Source organism: Notechis scutatus, chromosome Z, assembly GCF_049901735.1.
Source record: "Notechis scutatus isolate UNSWTSFEM ecotype Mainland chromosome Z, rNotScu1.2, whole genome shotgun sequence".
Classification (NCBI taxonomy): Eukaryota; Metazoa; Chordata; class Lepidosauria; order Squamata; family Elapidae; genus Notechis; species Notechis scutatus.
Genome location: NC_142025.1, coordinates 112368998 through 112391428, shown reverse-complemented (window position 1 = coordinate 112391428; position 22431 = coordinate 112368998). Strand labels below are relative to the sequence as shown.

At 39.4% G+C, this 22431-nt stretch overlaps 1 protein-coding gene across 2 annotated transcripts; it reads right to left on the bottom strand.

Moving 5' to 3' along the window:
* Nucleotides 1-7225: 7225 nt before the first annotated feature.
* LOC113424176 (vomeronasal type-2 receptor 26-like) lies at nucleotides 7226-21150 on the bottom strand. 2 transcript variants are annotated; one of them, XM_087947953.1, is made up of 6 exons: nucleotides 20659-21150; nucleotides 17661-17952; nucleotides 16107-16982; nucleotides 13578-13805; nucleotides 10854-10980; nucleotides 7226-9332 (listed from the first exon to the last, which is right to left on the bottom strand). In XM_087947953.1, the coding sequence occupies exons 1-6, from the start codon at nucleotides 20868-20870 to the stop codon at nucleotides 8437-8439; spliced, it is 2631 nt and encodes an 876-aa protein (XP_087804079.1). In that variant the 5' UTR covers nucleotides 20871-21150; the 3' UTR covers nucleotides 7226-8436. The 2 variants fall into 2 exon arrangements, with proteins under 2 accessions (XP_087804079.1, XP_026541559.2); XM_026685774.2 differs by having other exon boundaries at nucleotides 20956-21150.
* Nucleotides 21151-22431: the final 1281 nt, after the last annotated feature.

Here is a 22431-nt window from a genome sequence, read left to right as displayed (position 1 = left end):
GTTGTATCTCTTCTTGATAGCTTTGCATTTATTTCTTCTTGTCCTGCCTTCAGGTGCTTTGGAAAATAGGTTTACCCCCTCTTCTTTGTGACAGCTTTTCAAATATTGTAACATTGCTATCATATCATCGCAGTCCTCCTTTTCCCTAGACTAGCCATACCCAAGCATAAACCTCTCTGTGATGTGTCTTGAGTTTTTCATTAATTGTTCCTTACCCTTTCATCTTTTCTTCATGGATTCTTCTACTCTGTCTCAATATCAAAGCAGTCACTGGTGTGCCCATGGACAGCAACACAATCTGCCTTTATGAAAATCCCATTTACTTATTTAAAATATTGTCCTTAACATTTAAAGCAGTTCTGAAAGATTGCATCATAGAAAAGCTGATCGTTTCCTGCAGTAATTTGGGACATAACCTCTGAGGGCATGTCTCTCTAATTTCCCATGAGTATCTAGCCTTTGTGCCTAAAAGTTATGATTTGAATAGAATAACTCAAGACTGTACTTATATGGGCCAACTATTCACCTCCATTCCAAATTATGGATCCTTCTGTTATTCATCATACAAATATTTTTTGTGGGAATGGATTCATTAGAGATAGTATTTTATCATTTTCTTAGGATTTCCGGCTGAGGTGATGTGGAGCAGCCCCTTACACTTTACAATGTGGATCCAGCCATATTGTAGGCCACATCCAGACTGTGCGCCTTGTGTTTGACACCCCTGCTATAGAGAGTCAGAGAGATATCCAGGGGTGGGATTCTAGCGGTTCTGTCTGGGTCTGTACAACCGGTAGCTCTGAAGAGCAGCAGACACAGGACTGGTTCTGTGTCTGCTGCTGTTTTGGCCCACCCACCTGCCCGGGCTCTTACCTGACCTTTATTTCTTGCTTTTTCAACCTCAGCTGCTTTGCACGGCACAGCTGCGGTTGAAAAAGCAGGGGGAAAAGTGCTTTTTCAAATGCTGCGCACCCGCGCGCAGTGCTGCTCAGCTGTCCAGGTAGCAAGCTGACGACGTTTCACACACACGCAAAATGTAAATCACTAAACCGGTAGTTACACCAGTCAGATCCTACCCCCGGAAATATCCTTAGAAAACTGCAGAAACAACTAGAAAAACAATAGCAAACTTTAAGTCTGACACAAAACCTGGCAAGGATTTTGTATAGGTGCCCAGTAGTCACTATCATGAGAAGCAAAACACCATGGCTCATGATGTCATCAGAGAAATGCTGCAGCTGACACAATTGTGTGCTACATCTGATGAGGTCAGAATGCAGTTATGATCCCTTGCTGATGCTTTCCTCCATTTTCTGGATTTCATTCATTCTCTTTATAGAAGATCTAACAGATAACAGATAATCAGAGTTGGAAGGGACCTTGTAGGTCATCTAGTCCAACCCCCCACTCAAGCGGGAGACCCTACACCATTTCTGACAAATGACAGTCCAATCTCTTCTTGAAAGTCTCAAGTGATGGTGCTTCCACAACTTCCGAGGACAAGCTGTTCCATTGGTTGATCTGTACATTTGTAATATTTGAAAAGCTCTCCAGATATGCTGTCCTATGTGTAAATGATACAACTTAGGAAGCTGATAGACAAGAATATCAAGAATGACTTTCTAAGCTTAAAAACAGATTTTATTGAAAACACATAATCATGCAAAGTCAATGTACTATGATAAATGTAATGATCCACCCACCCACCAATCTTCATCGGTAAATACCTAATCAAGAAGGATTAGAGGTGACATAATAGCAGTCTTCCAGTATTTGAGGGGTGGCCACAAAGAAGGTGGAGTCAACTTATTTTCCAGAGCACCAGACAGCAAGACAAGAAACAATGAATGCAAACTAATAAAAGAGAGATTAAGGAGAAACTTCCTAACAGTAATTAACCAGTGGAACAGCTTGCCTTCAGAAGTTGTGGGTGCCCCATCACTGGAGTTTTTAAGAAGAGACTGGACAGCCACTTGTCTCAAATGATATAGGGTCTCCTGCTTGAGCAGGAGTAGAACAGTGGTCACCAACTAGTGGTCCATGAGAAAAATTTGGTGGTCTGCAGAAAAATTAATTGCATTTTTTTATATTGCAGTAAATCAGGGGTATTCAAAAGTACAGCCTTCTTCTTCTTCTTCTTCTTCTTCTTCTTTTTCTTCAGCGTTTGTCTCGCGCTCTGGCGAGGTCCGCTAATGTCCTTGAGTACTGCTTCCACGCCTCTCTGTCTGCCACGTATGTCGGGTCTGCCTTCGCGATCTCTAGATCGGCCTTGATCGTGTCCATCCAGCGTTGCTTAGGTCTACCACGCGGTCTCGCTCCTCCGACAGTCACCTTCATCGCAGATTTGATGATGGATTCTTCCTTGGCGCGACTCACATGGCCGAACCATCGTAGCCGGGACTGCCTCATGACCGTGGGGATGGGCACGACGTTGAACCGTCTGCGCACTTCTTCATTCCTGACGTGATCGAGTAGGGTGAGGCCTACCGACCATCGGAGCATTCGCATCTCCATACAGCCTCTGGGCCAGATATGTGCAACAAATGTTTGTGTTGCTGCAGAGAGCCTCCCCCTTTGGGGTCTGTTTGTTCAGGGCAGAAAGGTTCCAACTTGGGGTCTGCTTCAGCCCCCTGGTGCAGGGCTTTGGGTGAAGGCTGGATGGAAGTGCCACTGGTGGCGAAGAGCCAGAAGGCCTCGTTCCAGTGGGACTGAATCATGGCCTGGAACTGGCTGGCCATCTCAGCCTACTGAGCCTCCAGGTGCTGGTACATGGCCTTGCACTCCCACAGGCCTTCCCTCTACTTGGAATGCCTATACCCATAGTCCTCAGTGAGGTGCTTCTGCTGAGCCTCCTTCTCAATCAGATTCAATGAGGCAGCTGTTTTGCCAACTTTTTCTCATGATGGCTGCTTAGCTCCAACAATTGCTTCCTGTTGGGGCCCTAAGGAGCCCAGGCAGGCAGGTGAGGAGTGGCTGGGAGGGGAGGGGTGAGTAAAGGCCCCTCAACATGAGTGACATTGAGTTGGCCATGCCCACCCAGTCACATGATCATCTAGCCACGCCCACCCAGCTGGAAATTAGGCAGATCATATTAGTGGTCTGCAGGATTTATAATTATGAATTTAGTGGTCCCTGAGGTCCGAAAGGTTGATGACCCCTGGACTAGAAGAGCTCCAAGGAAACTTCAAGCACTTTTCTGATTGATTGGATGATTGAATTATATTCAGAAGTTACATTCAATAATTCAAAGCAAGTGGCTAGTGATTTGAAGCACATTGCTAGCTTTATGCCTAAGTGATACTCCACAGAAGATTTCCTACAATAGTTTTATTATGAGATCATCATAAAATTGCATTTTTTTTCTTTTAATGACCCTGTAATCCCTTGCATTGGGGTGGACATGGGGAGACTGAATGGAGCTCAGCATTTACCTAGAATCAAACTCACAGCCTCCTGATTGTGTGAGTGAGCACTCCAACTCTAGGCCACCATGCTCCTCATACAATTCCAAATTAAGAGAAGAAAAAAATCTGCTTATAATCTACCAGGTTGCCCATTGCTTTCTCCATTTTTGCGTAAGTTGCTTTTTACAGAATACCTGGACATTGGAGATGGATTCTGAACAAAGACATTTAGAAATAAGTTATCAACAAAGTCCTACGCCATGAGATTTGGGGGCCCTGAAACTTTATTTCTAAAGAAATAAAATCCACACTGGATCCTTTGCTTCATTATGCCTAATGATGTAAATGAAAGGATTTAGAGCTTGGGTGACCACTGCATACAATATGCAGTGAAGCATGAGAAATTGAGAATTGATCTGAAATAAACTAAACAGAGTGACCCATACAAAATGCAGATTACAAGGACCTGTAGAAAAAACCCTAGTAAACAGTCAGATTCCAGAGCTATGTTTCATAATTCAACTATACATTAGCATCTTTGGCAAAACAATACATCAGTCACATCCACCTGACCCATTAGAGCAAGAAGGCAGGGAATGTTGTGGGTCCTACCCCTGAGGGAGATATACCTGGTGGGACCCAGAAGAAGGGTCTTCTCCATGGTGGCTCCTTCTCTCTGGAACATAATTTCCCCAGAGATTAGAATGCCCCCCTTACTAATACTCTTCCAAAAGGCACTGAAGACCTGGTTTTGCCAGCAGGCCTGGGGAACCCAGAGAGGGATGGAGCCCATCAGGTGGCTTGTGTGATCTGCTGTCGTCGGGAGGGGGGTTGGGAGTTGGTTTTTGATTTTTTTTGTTTTGTTTTTTGTTTTCCCAAATTTTGTTCTATTGTACTTTACTAATTTATTTAATTCTTTTTGTTAGTTTTTATTGTTTTTATTTTTTTGTTTTAAATATGGTTTTACATTGTGTAAGCCGCTCCAAGTCACCATGGGCAAATAGGCAGCAATATAAATTAAATAAATAAATCGTTAACATTTTAAGTTTTCCAATCAATCTATCATTATATTTAATAGACTATTGTCAAAAGATATGTAATGTTCACATGACCATACCATGTGGATCACCAAGCCCTCAAAATTCATTTAAAAACATAAATTAAAAATTCAGTTATCATTCTTTCAATACATTTCTTTGGGGACACTGACATACAGTTTTTTTCTGATGAATTGCTAAGAAAGCAATTCCTTACAATGGGAAGTCAACCAATTCCTCAGAAGGACGTTTATTGAAAGGAACACTGGGAGACATGTATTTAATATGAGACATCAATCCACCAATAAGAAGGTCTCCATCCTGGTACATTCCTATGGAATTTGAATGGCTTCATCTCCAGTGCACTTAAGAGGCTGTATCTTCATGGCCAATTCTGGAAAGAGTAAAATGGCAATAATCCCCAACATTCCTGCTGATTTGGCTCCTCCTGTATGCAAACAGGATACTATAGATAGTGAAAGAAATGCTGCCTTTGTTGAGATCTGTTGTAAAAATATGCCATGCCTCCTTCATTGATCTGATCCATTTTCTGATCCATTTTCTTCAGCCTCACTGAATGCTCAAAGTGTAAAGGACAGAATTGATCATTGAGTTTAATACTTAATTATTAGTCTCTTTTTTTCATTTGCAATTTAAAAGACCCCCGGCTATGAAACTTTAGCAGAATTTCAATGGTCTTGTATAATTATTCCAAGATGGTATATTTAACATGTATGGAGTAATGTAGCTAGTTTCACATAGAGAAATCTGGGAAAATCTGTCAGATCTGGAATTGAGTAGGCATTGGCTGATCAACAGTGTAAAAAAAAAATTAGCACAAAACCCACAAGAAATATATATTTATGCTATGTACAGCAAGTGGATATGAAATTCTGTTGACCCAAATTTATGGCAACAGTTCTTATACTGACCCTGTCTTGTCTGGGTAACACTTCAACCAGTTTTGAGGAATGGTTCTCAACAATATCTTGGAGATTTATATATCTATTCTGTGATTTGGCTGTGCTAATTCCTTCAGAAGTATCTTGAGAGTCACTGGAGGATTGACCTGGTGACTTAATCATCATGTCTGTGATAACTGAAGAGATGGTGCTGGAACAAACATGTTTGTAAGCAGAGACTGTTAGGAATATGAGTCACCTAACAGGTATTTGGGTTAGAAATATATAAACCAGGATAGACATTTTAAAACTGTATCTTTAAGAAAATGCAAAATTGTAGTTGGGTGTGGTTTCTCAAACGGCCATGAAATGGAGCCAGAAACCTGTTTGTTTTAGTCTGAGTCTCAGAAGAGAGCGTGAGTGTATCTCTGTTTCTTTCTGTTGGAAAGTATTGCCGTTCCTCCATTTCTTCTAATTGACTGATATTACTGGAATTTGATGTAAGTCTGATACTGAACTATTTTTGACACTGGATTTTGTTATTGGATTATCCCTGGATGAAAACTGACTGATTTTACCTGTGAATGACTTTGGATTGCTTATTTTGGACTTTGCTTAACCTTTATTGAAAGTAAAACCCTACATTTACTGTACAGTGTATCTGTATTCTCTGTGTGTATTATTCAAACACTATTCTCTATACGTCTCCCTGTATGCACTCATTCTCCTAACGGGGAATTACCTCAACAGAGACCTTTTTCTGCTTGTTCTTGGGAATTGAGGAACTGTGCTTGAGGTCTATAATTTGTCTGAGTGGCCTATTGCTCAGAGTTAATGCATGAAATTTATGGCCATATACATTCTCTAAATCAATCAATTAATCAATCAATGCCTCAATGCCTCAATCAATTATCAATAAATCAATCTCCCTCTCACATACAAACACCCAAAGAAGCTAAATTTAGTCTCCTAATCTTTTACATATTGTGGTAATAAAATGGTTGCATTCACTATCAAATGTATGAGTTGCTCCCAGTATATATGAACTGCTGAAATTGCCTTGTAAGAAAACATTCAGAACAAGGTGGACTCCCCCAAAATAGTGACAGAGACAAGATTTCATCAGGAACCCATGGCTCAGAAAACTAAACGGTTTCTATTCCCTGACCATAGGCCCAAAATAATATGACTACTAGTAGGAAGGGATAAATAATATTATGGTCACTCAGAGGGGTTTCTTTAAAATGTCTATGAAGATTCTCAATCATCCAGGTCATCGTTGTCTCAAAGTTGCTTTTTCAAAAGGCAAATGGACTTTTTATTTATTTTTTTGAGATAGAAGAAGATACTTTGCCTCTCATGCAAAAAGCTTCATCAGTTCTGACTGGATGGTGGGGAGAAACAATCCAGTTGCCTTTTCAAAAAGCATCTTTGAAGTTTCTTTAAAATATTCCATTGCCACCTATAATTTTTTCTGTGTAAGACGTGGTTTGCTTTTGCTTATGTGTGCTCAACAAAGTGTCAAAAGTTTTGCTGGGATCCAGAATATACTGTATTATTGCTTGCATGCATTTAAACAAAACAATGTTGTATCTTCAAAGTGATTTTATTTTATTTATTGATTTGTTTGTTAAACATGTATAAGATAAGTATGAACATGAACAAGAACAAAGGAAGTAAATACAGATAAATGGGGACAGTAAGATAGGAATGGTAGGCAGGCTGGTGCACTTATGCATGCCCCCTTTAAGGATCTCTTAGGAATGTGATGAGGTCCATGGTAGACAGTTTGAGGTTGAAGCTGTGAGGGGTTGAGGCTGTAACAATGGAGTCTGGTAGGGCATTCCAGGCGTTGAGCACTCTGTTCTGAAGTCATTGCAGTCATAATTTTCTGCAATCGAGTTTGGAGTGGTTTACCTTGAGTATGTATTGATTGTTTGCCGATGTGTTACTTTGATTGAAGCTGAAGAAGTCATTGATAGGAAAGATGTTATTACAGACAATTTTGTGAACTATGCTTAGATCGGACCGCAGGTGGTGCAGTTCCAGATTTTCCAGGCCCAAAATTATAAGCCTGGAGGCCTAGGGAATTCTATTGTAGTGGAGGAGTGTAGTATTTTTCTCGAGAAATACCTTTGAATCTGCTCAATTGTGTTAATGTCCAATATAGAGTGCGGGTTCCAGGCAGATGAGCTATATTTGAGAATTAGTCTGGCAAAAGTTTTGTATGGCCTAGTTAACAATTCAATGTTGCTGGAGAAGTTTTGTGAAATAAGATTAACAATTCTTAAAGCCTTTTTGGCAATGCTGTTACAGTGAGCTCTGGGGCTTAGGTCATTTGAGATAAGTACTCCTAGGTCCTTGACAGAGTGAGGGTTGTCTATGAGAACGCTTCCCCCTAACTTGTATTTGGTGTTCTGATTTTTTTTTGGCAATGTGTAGGACAGAGCATTTGTTAGTTGAAATTTGGAGTTGCCAAATTCGTAACAATTCTGACACATAGTCAAGGTCACTTTGCAGGGCAGCAGCATTTCTAATCTATCTGAGAAAATTATAAAAAGGCAAAGATTTCCTCTGGATATCCTTGTTTTCACCTAAGCAAAGAAATACTTCTTTATGTATACTTAAAGCTTCATACCATCAAGAATTGTCCTTTAAAATAATTGCTCAGGTGGTATCATGCTTCTCCAGTTTAGCTGGGAATGATGTAAAGTTTCAAAATGACTGTATTATCACCTTCAGTTTACCAAAAGCCAATTTATCAGTGGTTTTAAATGGGTTGGGAAATCAGTCAACAATCTTCAAAGAATCTTGCAGTTTATTCTCTGTGTTTCTTTTAATGTATATCTTGATATTAATCTAGTTGTTATGTTACTCCTAATGAAGACCCAATGGAAAAGCTTAATTAAATGATATGGAAAACTAGTTGCTGAAAAAAAATAAAGCCCTATTCCTCCAAAAATAATTGTTAGATGAAAGACAAATTTAGTCAAATATGTATGTATATGTACACACACACACACACACACACACACACACACACACACACTGCAAGTAATATTTGCTTGTTCAAAATGGAATCTTTTTCCTTTTTTATTTATGTACTAAATGCTCTCTAGTGTTGAGCTCAGGCCTCCATATAATTATATAGATTTTGGGGATGAAGATGCATCCCAGTAAGCCACCACCAGAAGACAAGATAGAGAAGATCTCCACGGCCACCATGTACTTCCCTTTGGTGCTCAGGTAGGTGGGGACAAAGGTCAGCCAAACACTGCAGAAAACCAACATGCTGAAAGTGATGAACTTGGCTTCATTGAAAGTGTCTGGCAACTTCCTGGCTAGGAAAGCCACAATGAAACTGAGAAGGGCCAAGAAGCCCATGTAGCCCAAGACAGAGTAAAACATGGTGAGGGAACCTTCATGACATTCTACTATGATTTCTCCATGGAGTGTCTCTGTGTCCAAATCCGGAAATGGAGGAGAAGTACTCAGCCAAACAATGCAAATAACTACTTGAATGAAGGAGCAGAACCAGACAATAGAATAGGCCAACTTTTGCCCCACCCATTTGTGGAATAGGCTTCCTGGCTTTGATGCTAGGAATGCTACAACAACCGTGATGGTTTTGGCCAATATAGAAGAGATTGCAATAGAAAAGATGATGCTAAATGTTGTTTGTCGGAGGAGGCAGGTCGCCTTATTGCACTTTCCAATGAACAGAAGTGAGCAGAGGAAACAGAGAAAGAGGGAGACAAGTAGAAGATAGGTGAGGTTGCGATTGTTGGCTTTGACAATGGGAGTGTCCCGTTGCTTAATGAAGATTGCAAGCACAAGAACTGTGGATAAGGAAAAGAGAAGAGACAGAGCCACCAGAGTAATGCCCAGTGGCTCTTCAAAGGAGAGGAAATTCAGGGTCTTTGGAATGCACTCATTGTGAGCTTGGTTTGGAAACTGATCCTCTGGACAACTCTCACAATTCTCCGTGTCTGTAAAAAGGAAAAGAATTTCTGAACAGAACCTAATTTTTCCCAGGTTTCAGAATTGCTTTTCTGGATTTCCCTCCAATGTGATTCCTAAAACTTTTTGTAACTCTTCACTACTTTGATTACTTGATCAGAATATACAGTAAAATACAAAGGAAAATAAAATGAAGGAAATGAACAAAATCAACTTTTCATTTTTTTCCATCACAAGTACAAAATCCAGTAATATTTTTGAAATAGACACAAAAGGAAATATGTTATTTTCTTTAAATAAAGCAATCAATTAAACAATTTCTCCTTTTTTCTGTGCTGTGGAAAGTAATGTACATTTTTATTTGCATTTATTAATCTTTATAAGCTATCATCATTTATATTAACACAATTCACTTTATTATTTCTGATTCTTCAAACTTAAAAGGAAATATAAACTTTTTAAAAACATCCATTTTAAAACACCAAACTTTTCTAGTAGGTCTAAAAATTCTAGTGCATTTTTTTTAAAAAACTTCCTCTTAACATGCATATTTTAGATTCACTTTCAATAATATTGTAACTCTCTATTCAACCTGCGTGTAAGAAATGAGTACTGAAGGGGGAAAAAAACTATTTACATTTTCTACATTTCAATCCTCTTGGCAGTGCAGTAGATTTAGTAGCATTTCTGAGGAAGAGAATAGCATTTCACATTTCCTAACTGTCTAATTTTCCCCAGAAAAGAAAAAAAGAGCAGTTTTAGATCCAGTAAACAGGCAAAAGCATTAGAGCAGGGGTGTCAAACTCAAGGCCCGTGGACTTGAGTTGGCTGGCCCATGGGGTACTTAGATCCACCCCATGGGGCCAGCCTGGAAATAGGAAAGGACCAGCCCACAGTGCCTCTGCTTGGAAAAATGTGGCCACGGGGGTGGGGGGGTGGGGGGCTTGGACATCCCCTGCATGGTCTGCTTTTGGCCTTGACAGCCTCCTGCAGCAACCTGCTGGCCAAAACATTATGTCCAGGCCAAAACATTTTTGGCTGTCTAGGCCAAAATTGGGCTACATGGGGCCCTCCTGTGCCCCCCATACCCCATTTTGGCCAGTAGGGTGCTATAAGAGGCTGTCCAGGTTGAAAATGGGGTGCATAGGCCCTGCCAGCATACCCCACACCCAATTTTGACCAGCAAGGTGCTGTAGGAAGGCATCTATACTGCCTTCTCTCTCTGCCACTCCCCAGCCGGCCCATGGAGGACAACTGTAAAGCTTATCTGGTCCTCCAAGTAATCCAGTTTGACATCTCTGCACTAGAGGATAGGAGAATAAAAAGTGTTCTATTTCATGATTGCTTGCTTCATGTGAGGTGCCTCATCATTTCAGTTAGATTCAACCTCAAGGATGGAGACAAGGGTTAGAAGACATTCTCCCCCCCCCCCAACTTGAGATGAACCAATAAAGCAATCAAATAATATTTAAGAGATTCTTGTTAAATGGGATACAGGCTACAGAAATAAACTTTCAGGCATAGGTCCATTGGGATGCTATACATCTTACCTATTTGTCTGGATATCATCTTTTCTGGACACCGAGAACAAGCATAACAGCAAAATTTCTGCCCTTCAATCTTGTTCTTTCTTTTTCCAAGAGGACAAGGATCATTACATAAAGAGAGAGGAGGTAGCTATTGCCAAACAAACAAAGAGTCAATATAAACCTTTTATTTTTGCTTATAGCCAACGAATAAGAAAAGTCTGTTGATAGTCCTGCCATGAAGCAGTCTCAGACAGATCCAGGAATACAGTTGAGTTGTGTTTCATTTCCTATTAATTTAGCCAAAGTTTAATCAATGAAATACAGTGCAGATTTATATCCAGACCATGAATATTTCTGATATACTTCCACATTCAAGGTACTGGTTACTACCAGTGGTGGTATGCTACTGGTTCGAACTGGTTCAACTGAACCGGTAGTAAAAAAAAAAGGCCTCCGATCAGCTGAGAGGAGGAAAACAAGACTCTGAGGATCAGCTGGAAGGATAAAAGACTGAAAAGTGCATGGGAGGGTGGGAAGGTCACTCCTAGCTTTTCATTTCTTCATCCTTTTAGTTGATTGGCTTGTTAGGGATGCATGTGTGCACGCGTGGTCACCCACCAAACCAGTAGCGACTAAGGTAGGATGCCACTATTTATTATTACTTATGAAAGCCTATGTGGTGTAAAAACCTGGTTACATGACTCACTGCCCATCTTCCATAGTATCAGCTCAGCTGGTTCAAGCTGGTAGCGTTGGCACACTTCTGGTTCCATTGATTAAAGTATGCCATTTATTGGGATCATGTCCCCTGTAACAGCTCCTGCATTCTGGAATGAACTTTCTCTCAAATTCAAATTCAAATGCCCTTCACCCATTTAATATTTCAGATTTCTGAAGATATACTGTTCACCCAGGCCTTTGGTAAAGATGATTGATATTCACTTCTTTCTTTTCCCTGTTTCCATTCAGATCATTTCCCCATCCATCTTTGTTCTTTGTGTGTGTTGTATGTCTTTGTATGGCTTTTTTTGGGTTTCAATTCATAAACTGTGCAGAGAGATTAGCAAGTTGAGTAGCATATAAATTTGAATGGGCAAAGAACTGATACAAACTCAAGGTAAAGCACTCCAAACTCGATTGCAGAAAATACGATTTCAGCAACAAAGTGGTCAAAACCTGGAATGCCCTACCCTACTCCATTGTTACAGCCTCAAACCTTCACAGCTTCAATCTCAAACTGTCTACCATGGACCTCACCCCATTCCTAAGAGGTCTTAAAGGGGGCATGCATAATTGCACTAGGGTGCCTACTGACCCTGTCTTACTGTTCCCATTTATCTGTATTTACTCCCTTTGTTCTTGTTTATGTTTATATTTATACTTGTTATCTTGTACATGTTTGACAAATAATAAATAAATAAATAAATAAATAAATAAATAAATAAATAAATAAATAAATAAATACATACATACATACATACATACATACATACATAAACAAACTATTATGGATGGATGCACATTCAATGATTACTTTAGACCAGATTTATCCACCAATTAAGTTCATCTGAAGAATCTGGGTTACAGAGATGTTATAATTTAGTGCTATTAAAAGTGTCAGCACAGTATGTCAATCATTCCAAGTAAAGCTGTATTTTGCAATTGACTCGTGTTAATTGTTGTCAGTTCCAACCAACAACCAGTTGAAAAGGCAGTGCTGCTTGGAACAACTTACATTCTGCAACAACACCATCAAACCACAAGATCTCCCTCTCCCAGGTCCTTGAACAAGACTTGATAGATGAATAATAAGCCCAAACATCTGGCTGATTGTACAAGCAACTACAATTTACTGGCAATGAATGGAAAGAATCCCAAACTTTGAGGGTTTGAATAATCTGAGAGTTTGAGGTTGCTAATTGTTTATTTCACAGGAAAAGAGAAGTCTTTTCCACTGCCAGCATTAAATATATCGTTGAAATTTGACCACATATAATTTCTTTCTTCAGAATGAAAGTTTAGATATCAATACTTCCTTCATTTGGGCAGGCCAAAATCTGGGCATGTTACTGTGGTTGTACCATTTAATGAGAGTAAATTTTTATCCAAAGGTTGAAAATTGTAAAGAATTAGAATGTCATTAAACAATCCAATAATGCATTTGTTTTTTGATACCTTTGACAGAGATTGATTGAAATGTACCCATGTTTTCCTGAAAATAAGACCCTGTCTTATTATTATTTTTTTGCCATCAAAGAAAAGCCCCAGGTCTTATTTTCAGAGGTTGTCATTCACTGACTCACTTCACTTGCATGCATCACCTGCGGCCTCCTTTTTGCTGTCAGAGGCCTTCAGGAATTTCTTCTGAAGCTTGCAAGGCTTTCTTGAAGGCCTCTGCAGCTGATAACAGAACTCCGGATTGATCTGGAGCTCTGTTATCGAGAGCAGAGGCTTTCAGGAAAGGTTTGCTGGCCTTGCTGACTGCAGAAGAAATGGGATAGCAAGGCAGGTGTTTTGGTGTGTGAGGCTTGGCTGAAATTGTCCAAAGATAAGTTGTAGGGCAGCTCCACCTCCATTACCACCCTAGCTTATTTTTTACCTGTGCACCTTGAAGTGGGTAGGTCTTAATTTGGGCTTATTTTGGGGGTAGGACTTACATTGAGTGCATGTGTAAAAATCAAGCTAGGACTTTCAGTAGGTTGTATTTTTGGGGAAATACTGTTCTTTTAGTCCATATTATAGTACCTGAGTGAACTCATGATGCCACTGGATTTTATTTTGATGAATGCAGAAGGTTTTTCCTGGAGGCGCTTGTGGATCTACTTCTCCAACTGGGATGTTGATATAGGAGTTGTTTTGGAAAGTAATCAAATTTACAATGTCAAATCCAGCTTCTAGGGTTCCATCTTCATTTAATTTAATTTCATCTCCAGCATTGTTGTTGAAAGAAATTCTCTGCAGAAATGAGTGGAGCTTGCAGAAGAAACACCATTAACTGTTTAGAGAGAATCCAATATGCTTCCTAATGGCCTCATACAACAGCCTCATTTTAAATATGGAGCCTTTCCTCACCAGGAATAAAAAAAAAAAAAAATGATGGAGGACTGCAGCAGTTTAATTGTTGTTATTGGATCATATTCCACATTGGACATTAAAATATCTTTTGGTATTCAGTGATTTTCTTTTAGACTTAGACTAACTTTATTCTCACTTAGAATGTACATTAATCGGCATACATTAAAATGAAGTTTCATTGCATACAGCTCTCAAAGGGTCATCACCTCCAATATACACTATATAAACATGAAAAAATAAATAAATACAAAATTATGCATATATCCACACATATTATATGACACAGAGACTTGGAGTTATTTTAGAAAGTTGGAAAACAATAAGAAGAAGCAATCAAAATAACGCAGTACTGACTTGAACTAATGCAGTACTGACTTGAACTAATCAAGGAAAGATCCAACATAGGAGAAATTTACAAACAGCTAGAACAATTAATCAGTGGAATGATTTCCCTTCAGATGTTGTGGGTGCTCCAACACTGGCGGTTATTAAGAAGAGATTGGACAATGCAATGTCTTAAATGTTATAGGGCAGGAGTGTCAAATTCAAGGTCCGTGGGCCAGATCTGGCCCATGGGGTGCCTAGATCTAGCCCACAGGGCTGGTCTGGAAATAGCAAAGGATTGGCCTGAAGTAACTCTGCTACCAAAAATGGGGCATGGGCAGGGTGCACCCTTCTGCAACCACTTTTGGCCTCTGGAGTCACCCATGAGGCCTTCCAGGCCCCAAACGAGGGCCTCTGGAGTGCTCCAGAAGGCTGTCCATGATTCAGAAGGATATAAAAGGGAGGAAAGGTAAAATATTTTACCTTTCAGGCTTGCAGTATTCTGCTACTGAAGCCTATGTCAACAATTTTGTAGTTCTAGTCTTCCTATGGAGTCAGTTTCTTGATCGAGTCTCTGTCTCTCATAAGGTGATCAAGTAGAGTAAGTAAGTATTAAAAATAATAATAAAAGAAATGTACACCTCTCTATTTTTATAAGTGTATAAAACCAGTGATTGGATTCAATTTTTTCCCCTATTGGTTCTGTGGGCATGGCTGGTAGGCATGGCATGGCTTTGTAGGTGTGGCTTTGTGAGCATGGAAGGAGAAGGTTATTGCAAAATCCCCATTCCCTCCTCACCCCACTAACCTGCTTTCCAGCTCCATTCTCTTGTGCAGGACAAAAAGAAGACTCAGCTCGGGACTTGGGAGGCAGGGAATAGATGGGAGTGGGGTCACTCAGAGGTGGCATTTGCCAGTTCTCCAAACTACTCAAAATTTCCGCTTCCTATTCTGCAGAACTGGTCAGAACCTGCTGAATACCACCTCTGTATAAAAGCATATATGAGGAGGTGCAGTCCCATATCACACCCACCATGGCCATACCCACCATGGCCACACCCTCACCCAGCCTGCCAAGGTCAAACCCAATCCTGATATGGCCCTCAATGAAATTGAGTTTGACACCCCTGGTATAGGTCTCCTACCTGAGCAGGAGGTTGGAATAAAAGACCTCCAAAGTCCTTCCAGCTCTGATGGTCTGTTATTCTATTATTTATGCAGAGAACTACACAACAAGAAGAAATTTAAAGACCATTGGAGTTGGTGTGGAAAGAGGGAAAAACTGAGATATATAGGCAAAAGACAATACCTTCAGTGAATCAATATTTGTAATATATGAATGTTGAATAAAGGTGAACACCTTGATCTTTAGATAGCTGAACTATAATTATCTGTAGAGTCTTTAAATCCTGGCACACTCTTTTAACTATGGAGAATCTTTTAAAAAAGCACCAAGAAAGAGGAAATCTTACTTGCTGGGCTTCTGCAATTTTTGAAACAGTCTAATTGTTACTACTGAACCATGATCCATGTTAGATACTAAAATCTCTCTTGGTACTCAGTTGATTTTGTTTAGTGACATTGCAATCAGGTAGTTTGAAAAGGGAAAGAAGAAGCAATGGGAAGATAAGCTACTGCAAAGAACTAGAAAGAGTGAAGTTTAAAGACGAGTTGAGTTGATGTGGAAAGAAGGATCAGCTGAGATGAGTAGCTTCAATGGGTCAACATTTCTAATGCATGGATGTTGAATAAAGATGAACATCTGGGATCTTTAGATAGCTGACCTAGAATGATTTACTGACTCTTTAAGTCATGCCACTCTGCTGTAACCATGGAGAATCTTTTTAAAAAGCACCAAGAAAGAGGAAATCTTACCTGCCAGGCTTCTACAATCTTTGATTGCATTTGATCCATGTCTTTTCGTCTATTCTGTTGTGTTTTAATTGTTTGAACAGCATGTAAGACTTGAGCCACAGCATAGACGGCATTGTAGATACTATAACTATGGCTAAGCATGCTGGTTTCAAAGAAGGGTGCGAGAAGGTTCTCCAGTTTTTCTTCTCCAGTACACTCCTCATCTTCTGGAGCAGCTTTATTTGGTATTGAGCAGCTAAAAACTTGGTTCCAAAAATCTTTTATGAAGCCATCCTGATTTTCCCCAGAAAGGGTGACAGTCTGTAGATATTGTTGGAAACCTGGAAGTTCTTTTTTGGTAATTGAGAAGGAAATGGCCCCGTGGAACATTTGCATATCAAGCTCCCTTTGAAGGGTATGTAATGTGGAATCATTTTGTGCCATTGCGATCCACACTTTTCGTGTGGAAAGTTCCTGTGAAGTTTCAAGCTCTCTTGGTGTAAAAATTGGGACCAATAGTAGAGTAGAGGCCAGCCACATAAAAACTATATTTTCTCCATGTATAATCACTGCATTTGCTGTTTTCTTTGTGAATAAAGAAACGTGCTTTATACATTGGTCAACCAACCCTAATCCTTCATAAAAATGGAGATTTCTTTCAACCCTTTCAGTGAATTCAGAGCAGATTTTATTTTGCGAGAGCTTGGGTTCCATAATTTGGATGAAATATTCTCCATGTTTGTCATCTGCAATGATAAATCCGACCCAGTTCCATCCAAAATACAGGAGGAGCTGGACTAACCCCTCATACTGGAGAGCTTCATTGGGGGCCATGCGATAAAAAGGGGGGAAACGGGACTCATCAGTTGCTGCCAATTGAAATGAACCATATGAAATCTAAAGGAAAGAAAGGAGGAATGAGAGGGAGGGAATAATAAAGTAAGTGAAAGTATCAATTGATCCATTCCATTTTTATAGATTTTTCATCACTTTATCTTTTACAATATGGATATTTAATATTTTAATTTGGTCTAGAGATTTCCCCCAAAGGGAAAGATGGTTTTAATATTTCTCTCTCTTTCTCCCCCCCACAAAAAAATCTATGTCTATGTCTGTCTATCTGTCTATCCATCCATCCATCCCTCCATCTATCTGTCATCTCTAATATATCACAGCCCCTTTTACTGTAGCTAATCTAATCAAGCCTTTTAATTCATCCTAGGTCTACATTTTTCCCATATGTTGTACTCCACATTTTTAAATATCAAAACAATATGTTTGTGTACATTATGCTTAAAACATACATATTGAAATTGGTGAGGCAGTTAATGGTAGCCAGATTAATCATGAATATTCAAACAAATATTGTAAGTGTGGATTCATTTTACAACTTCTAAAAGCAATCATATATTGAAACTTAATCAGACTCTGTATCTTATACTGTCCCGTTCCCCCCAATCTATATATTTTACTGATAAACCATGAAATTGCTCCTTGGTGGGAAAATCAAGAGCTGATAATCTGTGTGATAGTAGTAATTCCACAATTCCTCCCATCCTAATCTATGGATCCAACCTGTGGGATCTTGAAAAGCTGCAAAATTTCTGCCATGCGTGTGGATGTTTCAGGACTCATCCCTCCAATGATTCCCATAACCTTCTTTTGAGTCCCACAAATGTAGTTGGGGACAATTTTATGAAATTTAAAAAGCAGGTCCAGAGTGGTACGATAGGTCATTAGTGCATCCGAGTAGCTGTCATAGATGTGGAATCCGAGAGTGATGTTGGGCAAGATGTGAGGGTCCTTGCTGATCTCTTTCACGGAAAACACTAAAGCCAATACGTGTTGATAGAACTTTGTTATCACACTGCAAATAAAGTGACTTGCTTCAAAAGAGAATTTTGCTATATATTATGCCATTTTAACAGGACAAGACAGGACAGGACAGAAAAAACAGAGAGGAGAGAGACTTTGGAGGTCTTCTAGTCCAACACCCTGCTCAAGCTGAAATCCCATATCATTTCAGACATATTTAGATTTCAGCAAAGCATTCGACAAAGTAGACCGCAACCTACTTCTTTGTAAGCTAGAAAAAAGTGGAATAGATAGCAACACCACTAGATGGGCTCACAACTGGCTGGCAAACTTTACTCAACAAGTAGTCCTTAATGGGACTAAGTCTACATGGAGGGAAGCAAGCAGTGGGGTGCCACAAGGTTCAGTCTTAGGCCCAATACTCTTCAATATCTTCATTAACGACTTAGATGAGGAAATAGAAGGGGAACTTACCAGATTTGCAGATGATACTAAGCTGGCAAGAATAGCTAACACCCAAGAAGATAGGCTCAAGATCCGGATGGATCTTGACAGACTAGAACACTGGGCCATATCTAACAAAATGAAATTCAATGTAGAGAAAAGTAAAGTCCTACACTTAGGCAAAAAAAACCAAAAGTACACATATAGACTGGGTGAAACCAGGCTCAATAGCAGTAGCTGTGAGAGGGATCTTGGAGTCTTAGTGGACAACCACTAAGCTAAATATGAGCCAGCAGTGTGCAACAGCAGCCAAAATAGTTAATGCAATCCTAAATTGTATTAACAGAAGGATACAATTAAGATCAAGGGAAGTACTAATACCACTCTATAAATCCTTAGTAAGATCACACCTAGAGTACTGCATCAGTTTTGCTCACCACATTATAAAAAAGATGTTGAGACTCTAGAAGAAGTACAGAGAAGAGCAACCAGGATGATTAGGGGACTGGAGACTAAAACATACAATGAATGGTTGCAGGAACTGGGCTTGGCTAGTCTAGTAAAGAGAAGGACCAGGGGAAACATGATAGAGGTCTTCCAATATTTGAGGGGCTGCCACAGGGAGGAAGGGGTCAAGCTATTTTCTAAAGCACCTGTAGACCAGACAAGGAATAATGGATGGAAACTGAACAAGGAGAGATTTAACCTGGAAATAAGGAGAAACTTTCTGACAGTGAGAACAACCAACCAATGGAACAGCTTGCCCTTGGAAGTTGTGGGAGCGCCATCACTTGAGACTTTCAAGAAGAGATTGGACTGCCATTTGTCAGAAATGGTGTAGGGTCTCCCGCTTAGGCTGGGGGTTGGACTAGATGACCTACAAGGTCCCTTCCAACTCTGATTATCTGTTATCTGTTATATGGTTGTCCAATCTCCAATCTTAAAAAATTTCAGTGTTGGAGCACCCACAACTTTTGGAGGCAAGTTGCTACACTAATTGTTCTAATTGTCAGGAAATTTCTCCTTAGTTCTAGGTTGCTTCTCTTCTTGATTAGTTTCCATCCATTGTTTCTTGCCTTGCCTTCAGGAGCTTTGGAGAATACCTTGACCCCTTTTTCTTTCTGGCAACCCCTCTTAGATATTGGAACATTGCTTTCATGTCATCCCCAGTTCTTTTTACTTAGAATAAAATAGAATAGAATAACAGAAGGGACCATGGAGGTCTTTTAGTCCAACTCCCTGCCCAAGCAGGAAACCCTACACCACTTCAGACAATGGTTATCCAAATCTTTTTAAAAAAACTTCCAGTGTTGGGGCATTCACAACTTCTGGAGGCAAGTTGTTCCACGGATTAATTGTTCTATCTGTCAGAAATTTCTCCTTATTTCTAAGTTGATTCTCTCCTGATATTTAGAAGATACCTCATGAGGAAAAGATAAAACATGAAATATGTTTTGGTTTTGATTTTCTAGACTGCCCTTGTGTTGTGTATATTAGAGATATTTTGGAACTTTCACAATTTGCCTCTTAAAATTCTAGATTCACCTCTTCATATAAAACATTTAATTGTACACTTAACAGTTTCTTCAACTGTGATAGACCCATATGAAATAAATGAAAGGTCACCTACATAGTGGAATGTAAAGTAATAAAATATCTCAGATTAATAGGAGGAATTATGAAAGACTTTACATAAAAATTTCATTTCTGAAATATTTGAACAGTTGTTATAAAAGAGGTCTACAGAAGAATTCCTATTTCTTTCTGCTCTTGGAAAGGGGAGATTATTTTTGTCTTAAACATTCCATGAAAATTGTAGTCTTTTATAAACTTTCATATAATCCATTAGTCGAAAACATTGCCTTATAATTATAATTAGCTCCTGCTCTATCAGATTAAAGGCATTCAATATTGCAAAAACCAAGCTTTTAGAAATTATTATTTTTTCTACAGTCAATGCATTGCTGGTTCTAATGGACTAAGAAAAGGTTTAAGATAGAAAACGACAAAGGCAATGTAAAAATATTATAGAACCTTTTATGTTATAGTGAACTAGTGCTTTTTTTTTTCTCCAACTGGGAAGAGGTTCCAATTCTCAATGCAGGATCTGATCAATTTTCTTTATTTAGCTAATAGTTAGCTAATAGGATGTTGAATTAACAAAACATTTTCTATTTATCAAGGTTCTGTAAAGGAATTGCCCATCATGCATTCATACTCTTTAGTACATAATACATAACATTTGTGTTTTATAGAGATGGAAAGAAGAGAACAGGATCAGATTAAAATCAGGTGTGAGAGAGTGATTTCTTACAAAGGGATGTTAACCGATTCCTCAGATGGATGTCTATTGAAAAGAATTTCAGGGAATACGTAGTGAATATGGGACATCAATCCACCAATGAGAAGTTCTCCCTCTTGGTACCATTCCTGCGGAATTTCAATTGCTTTATCTCCAGTGCACTTAAGAGGCTGTATTTTCCTGGCCAATTCTGGAAAGAGTAAAATGGCAATAATCCCCAACATTCCTGCTGATTTGGCTACTCCTGTATTGCTGTTGCTAGCAATCTTGATTCAAACAGGATACTATAGATAGTGAAAGAAATGCTACCTTTGTTGAAATGTGTCTTAAGAATATGTCGTGCCTCATTCATTGATCTGATCCATTTTCTTCAGCCTCACTTATGAATGGATGCTCTTGATCTGAATGCCTGGTTTTTAGTCTATTTCTCTCTTTCACTAGTAGTTTAAGGAAGCACAGGAAGATGTTGGCTAACACAATATTTTCTCCTGGTCCTACAGCTGTGAGTTTTATGGTCATATACACACCTTCCAAGATGTTGTCCTGGTATTTTTCACAGGAGTGAGAGAATGCAGAATCTGTCAGCTCTGAAAACAATCAATAGCCTGTTAAACATTAGCAGAGAATCCACTATATATTTGTGCTATGAGCAGGAAATAAGTCACAGAATCCTGGGAACCCAATGTAGTATATCTGTTATCTTGTTGCCCCTATGAACACTTCAACCAGGTTTGAGGAATGACCCTCAGTTGGGAATGATATATGGAAGGTTTTTATCTATTCTTTGATTTGCCTCTGCTATTTCCTGAGAGCCATCTTGAGAGCCACAGGAGGATTGTCTTGATAATTTAATCATAGTGTTTGTTATAACCGGAGAGTTGATAACTTTGCTTGTAGGAATGGTGAAGATGAATAATGTTTATGAAATGCCACAGGATGTCAGTGTTCCAACTAACAAACTTTAAACCAATAAACTCTGACACAGTCATTTTCTCAAAGTTCCATTTTATTAGAGTTGTCATATTGGCATATCTGGGAAAACCTAAATCTGAGAGTTCTGGGTTATCCCTTCCCAAAAGAAAATCAAAGATCTCTCCCCTGCACCCACCAGTCCATCACATAATCTAATCAAACATCATCTCAACTGAAGACCTTCCTCTAAACTCTCCTCTACAGGTGCAGGGTCACTTGGCCTTGAATTTCTGTGAAAGAATTTTGTTGAGTCTAAACTTCTGCCTCTCTATGACATCCTCCCTCTCAAATTCCCAGGCAGTAAATGTGGCAGCCTTGAAGCTTCCAAGTAAAATATGGCTTCCAAGGATGACACAGGAAACTTTTCCTACTTACTTTTGGAGGTTGAGAAATTGAGTTCTGTAATGTGGCTCAGTGACTTATTGCCCAGAATTATGTATATGAAATTTGTGGCCATATATATGTTCAATTAATTGATCAATCAATTGTTCGATGAATCAATCAATCTTCCTCTCACACACAAAGAGACTAATTTTAAGCTCCTAATCTTTCACATATTGTGATAGTAAAATGGTTGCATTCTCTTCCAATGTATGAGATTCCCCCAATACATATAAATGGCAGAAAGGGCCCCTATAACAGGAATTGCCAAACTTTTGGACCTCAGGGACCAAACTCATAATTTGAAATCCCGGGGACCACTAATATGAATTTTGACTGATGGTGGCTTGCTGACGCTGGTGGGAGAGAGAGAGAGACAGAGAGAGAGAGCACGCATGAGAGAGATCTGATCTAACCTCTCTCTCCCTCCCC

Excerpts from the sequence above, each read along its gene's own strand:
- LOC113424176 (XM_087947953.1), bottom strand. The coding sequence starts at position 20,870 with ATGTTGGGGATTATTGCCATTTTACTCTTTCCAGAATTGGCCAGGAAA. Across the intron at positions 17,953-20,658 it reads GAATCGGTTAACATCCCTTT|TGTGATAACAAAGTTCTATC; the intron begins GTAAGAAATCAC and ends CTTTATTTGCAG. Across the intron at positions 10,981-13,577 it reads GGCATCATGAGTTCACTCAG|CTACCTCCTCTCTCTTTATG; the intron begins GTACTATAATAT and ends GTTTGGCAATAG.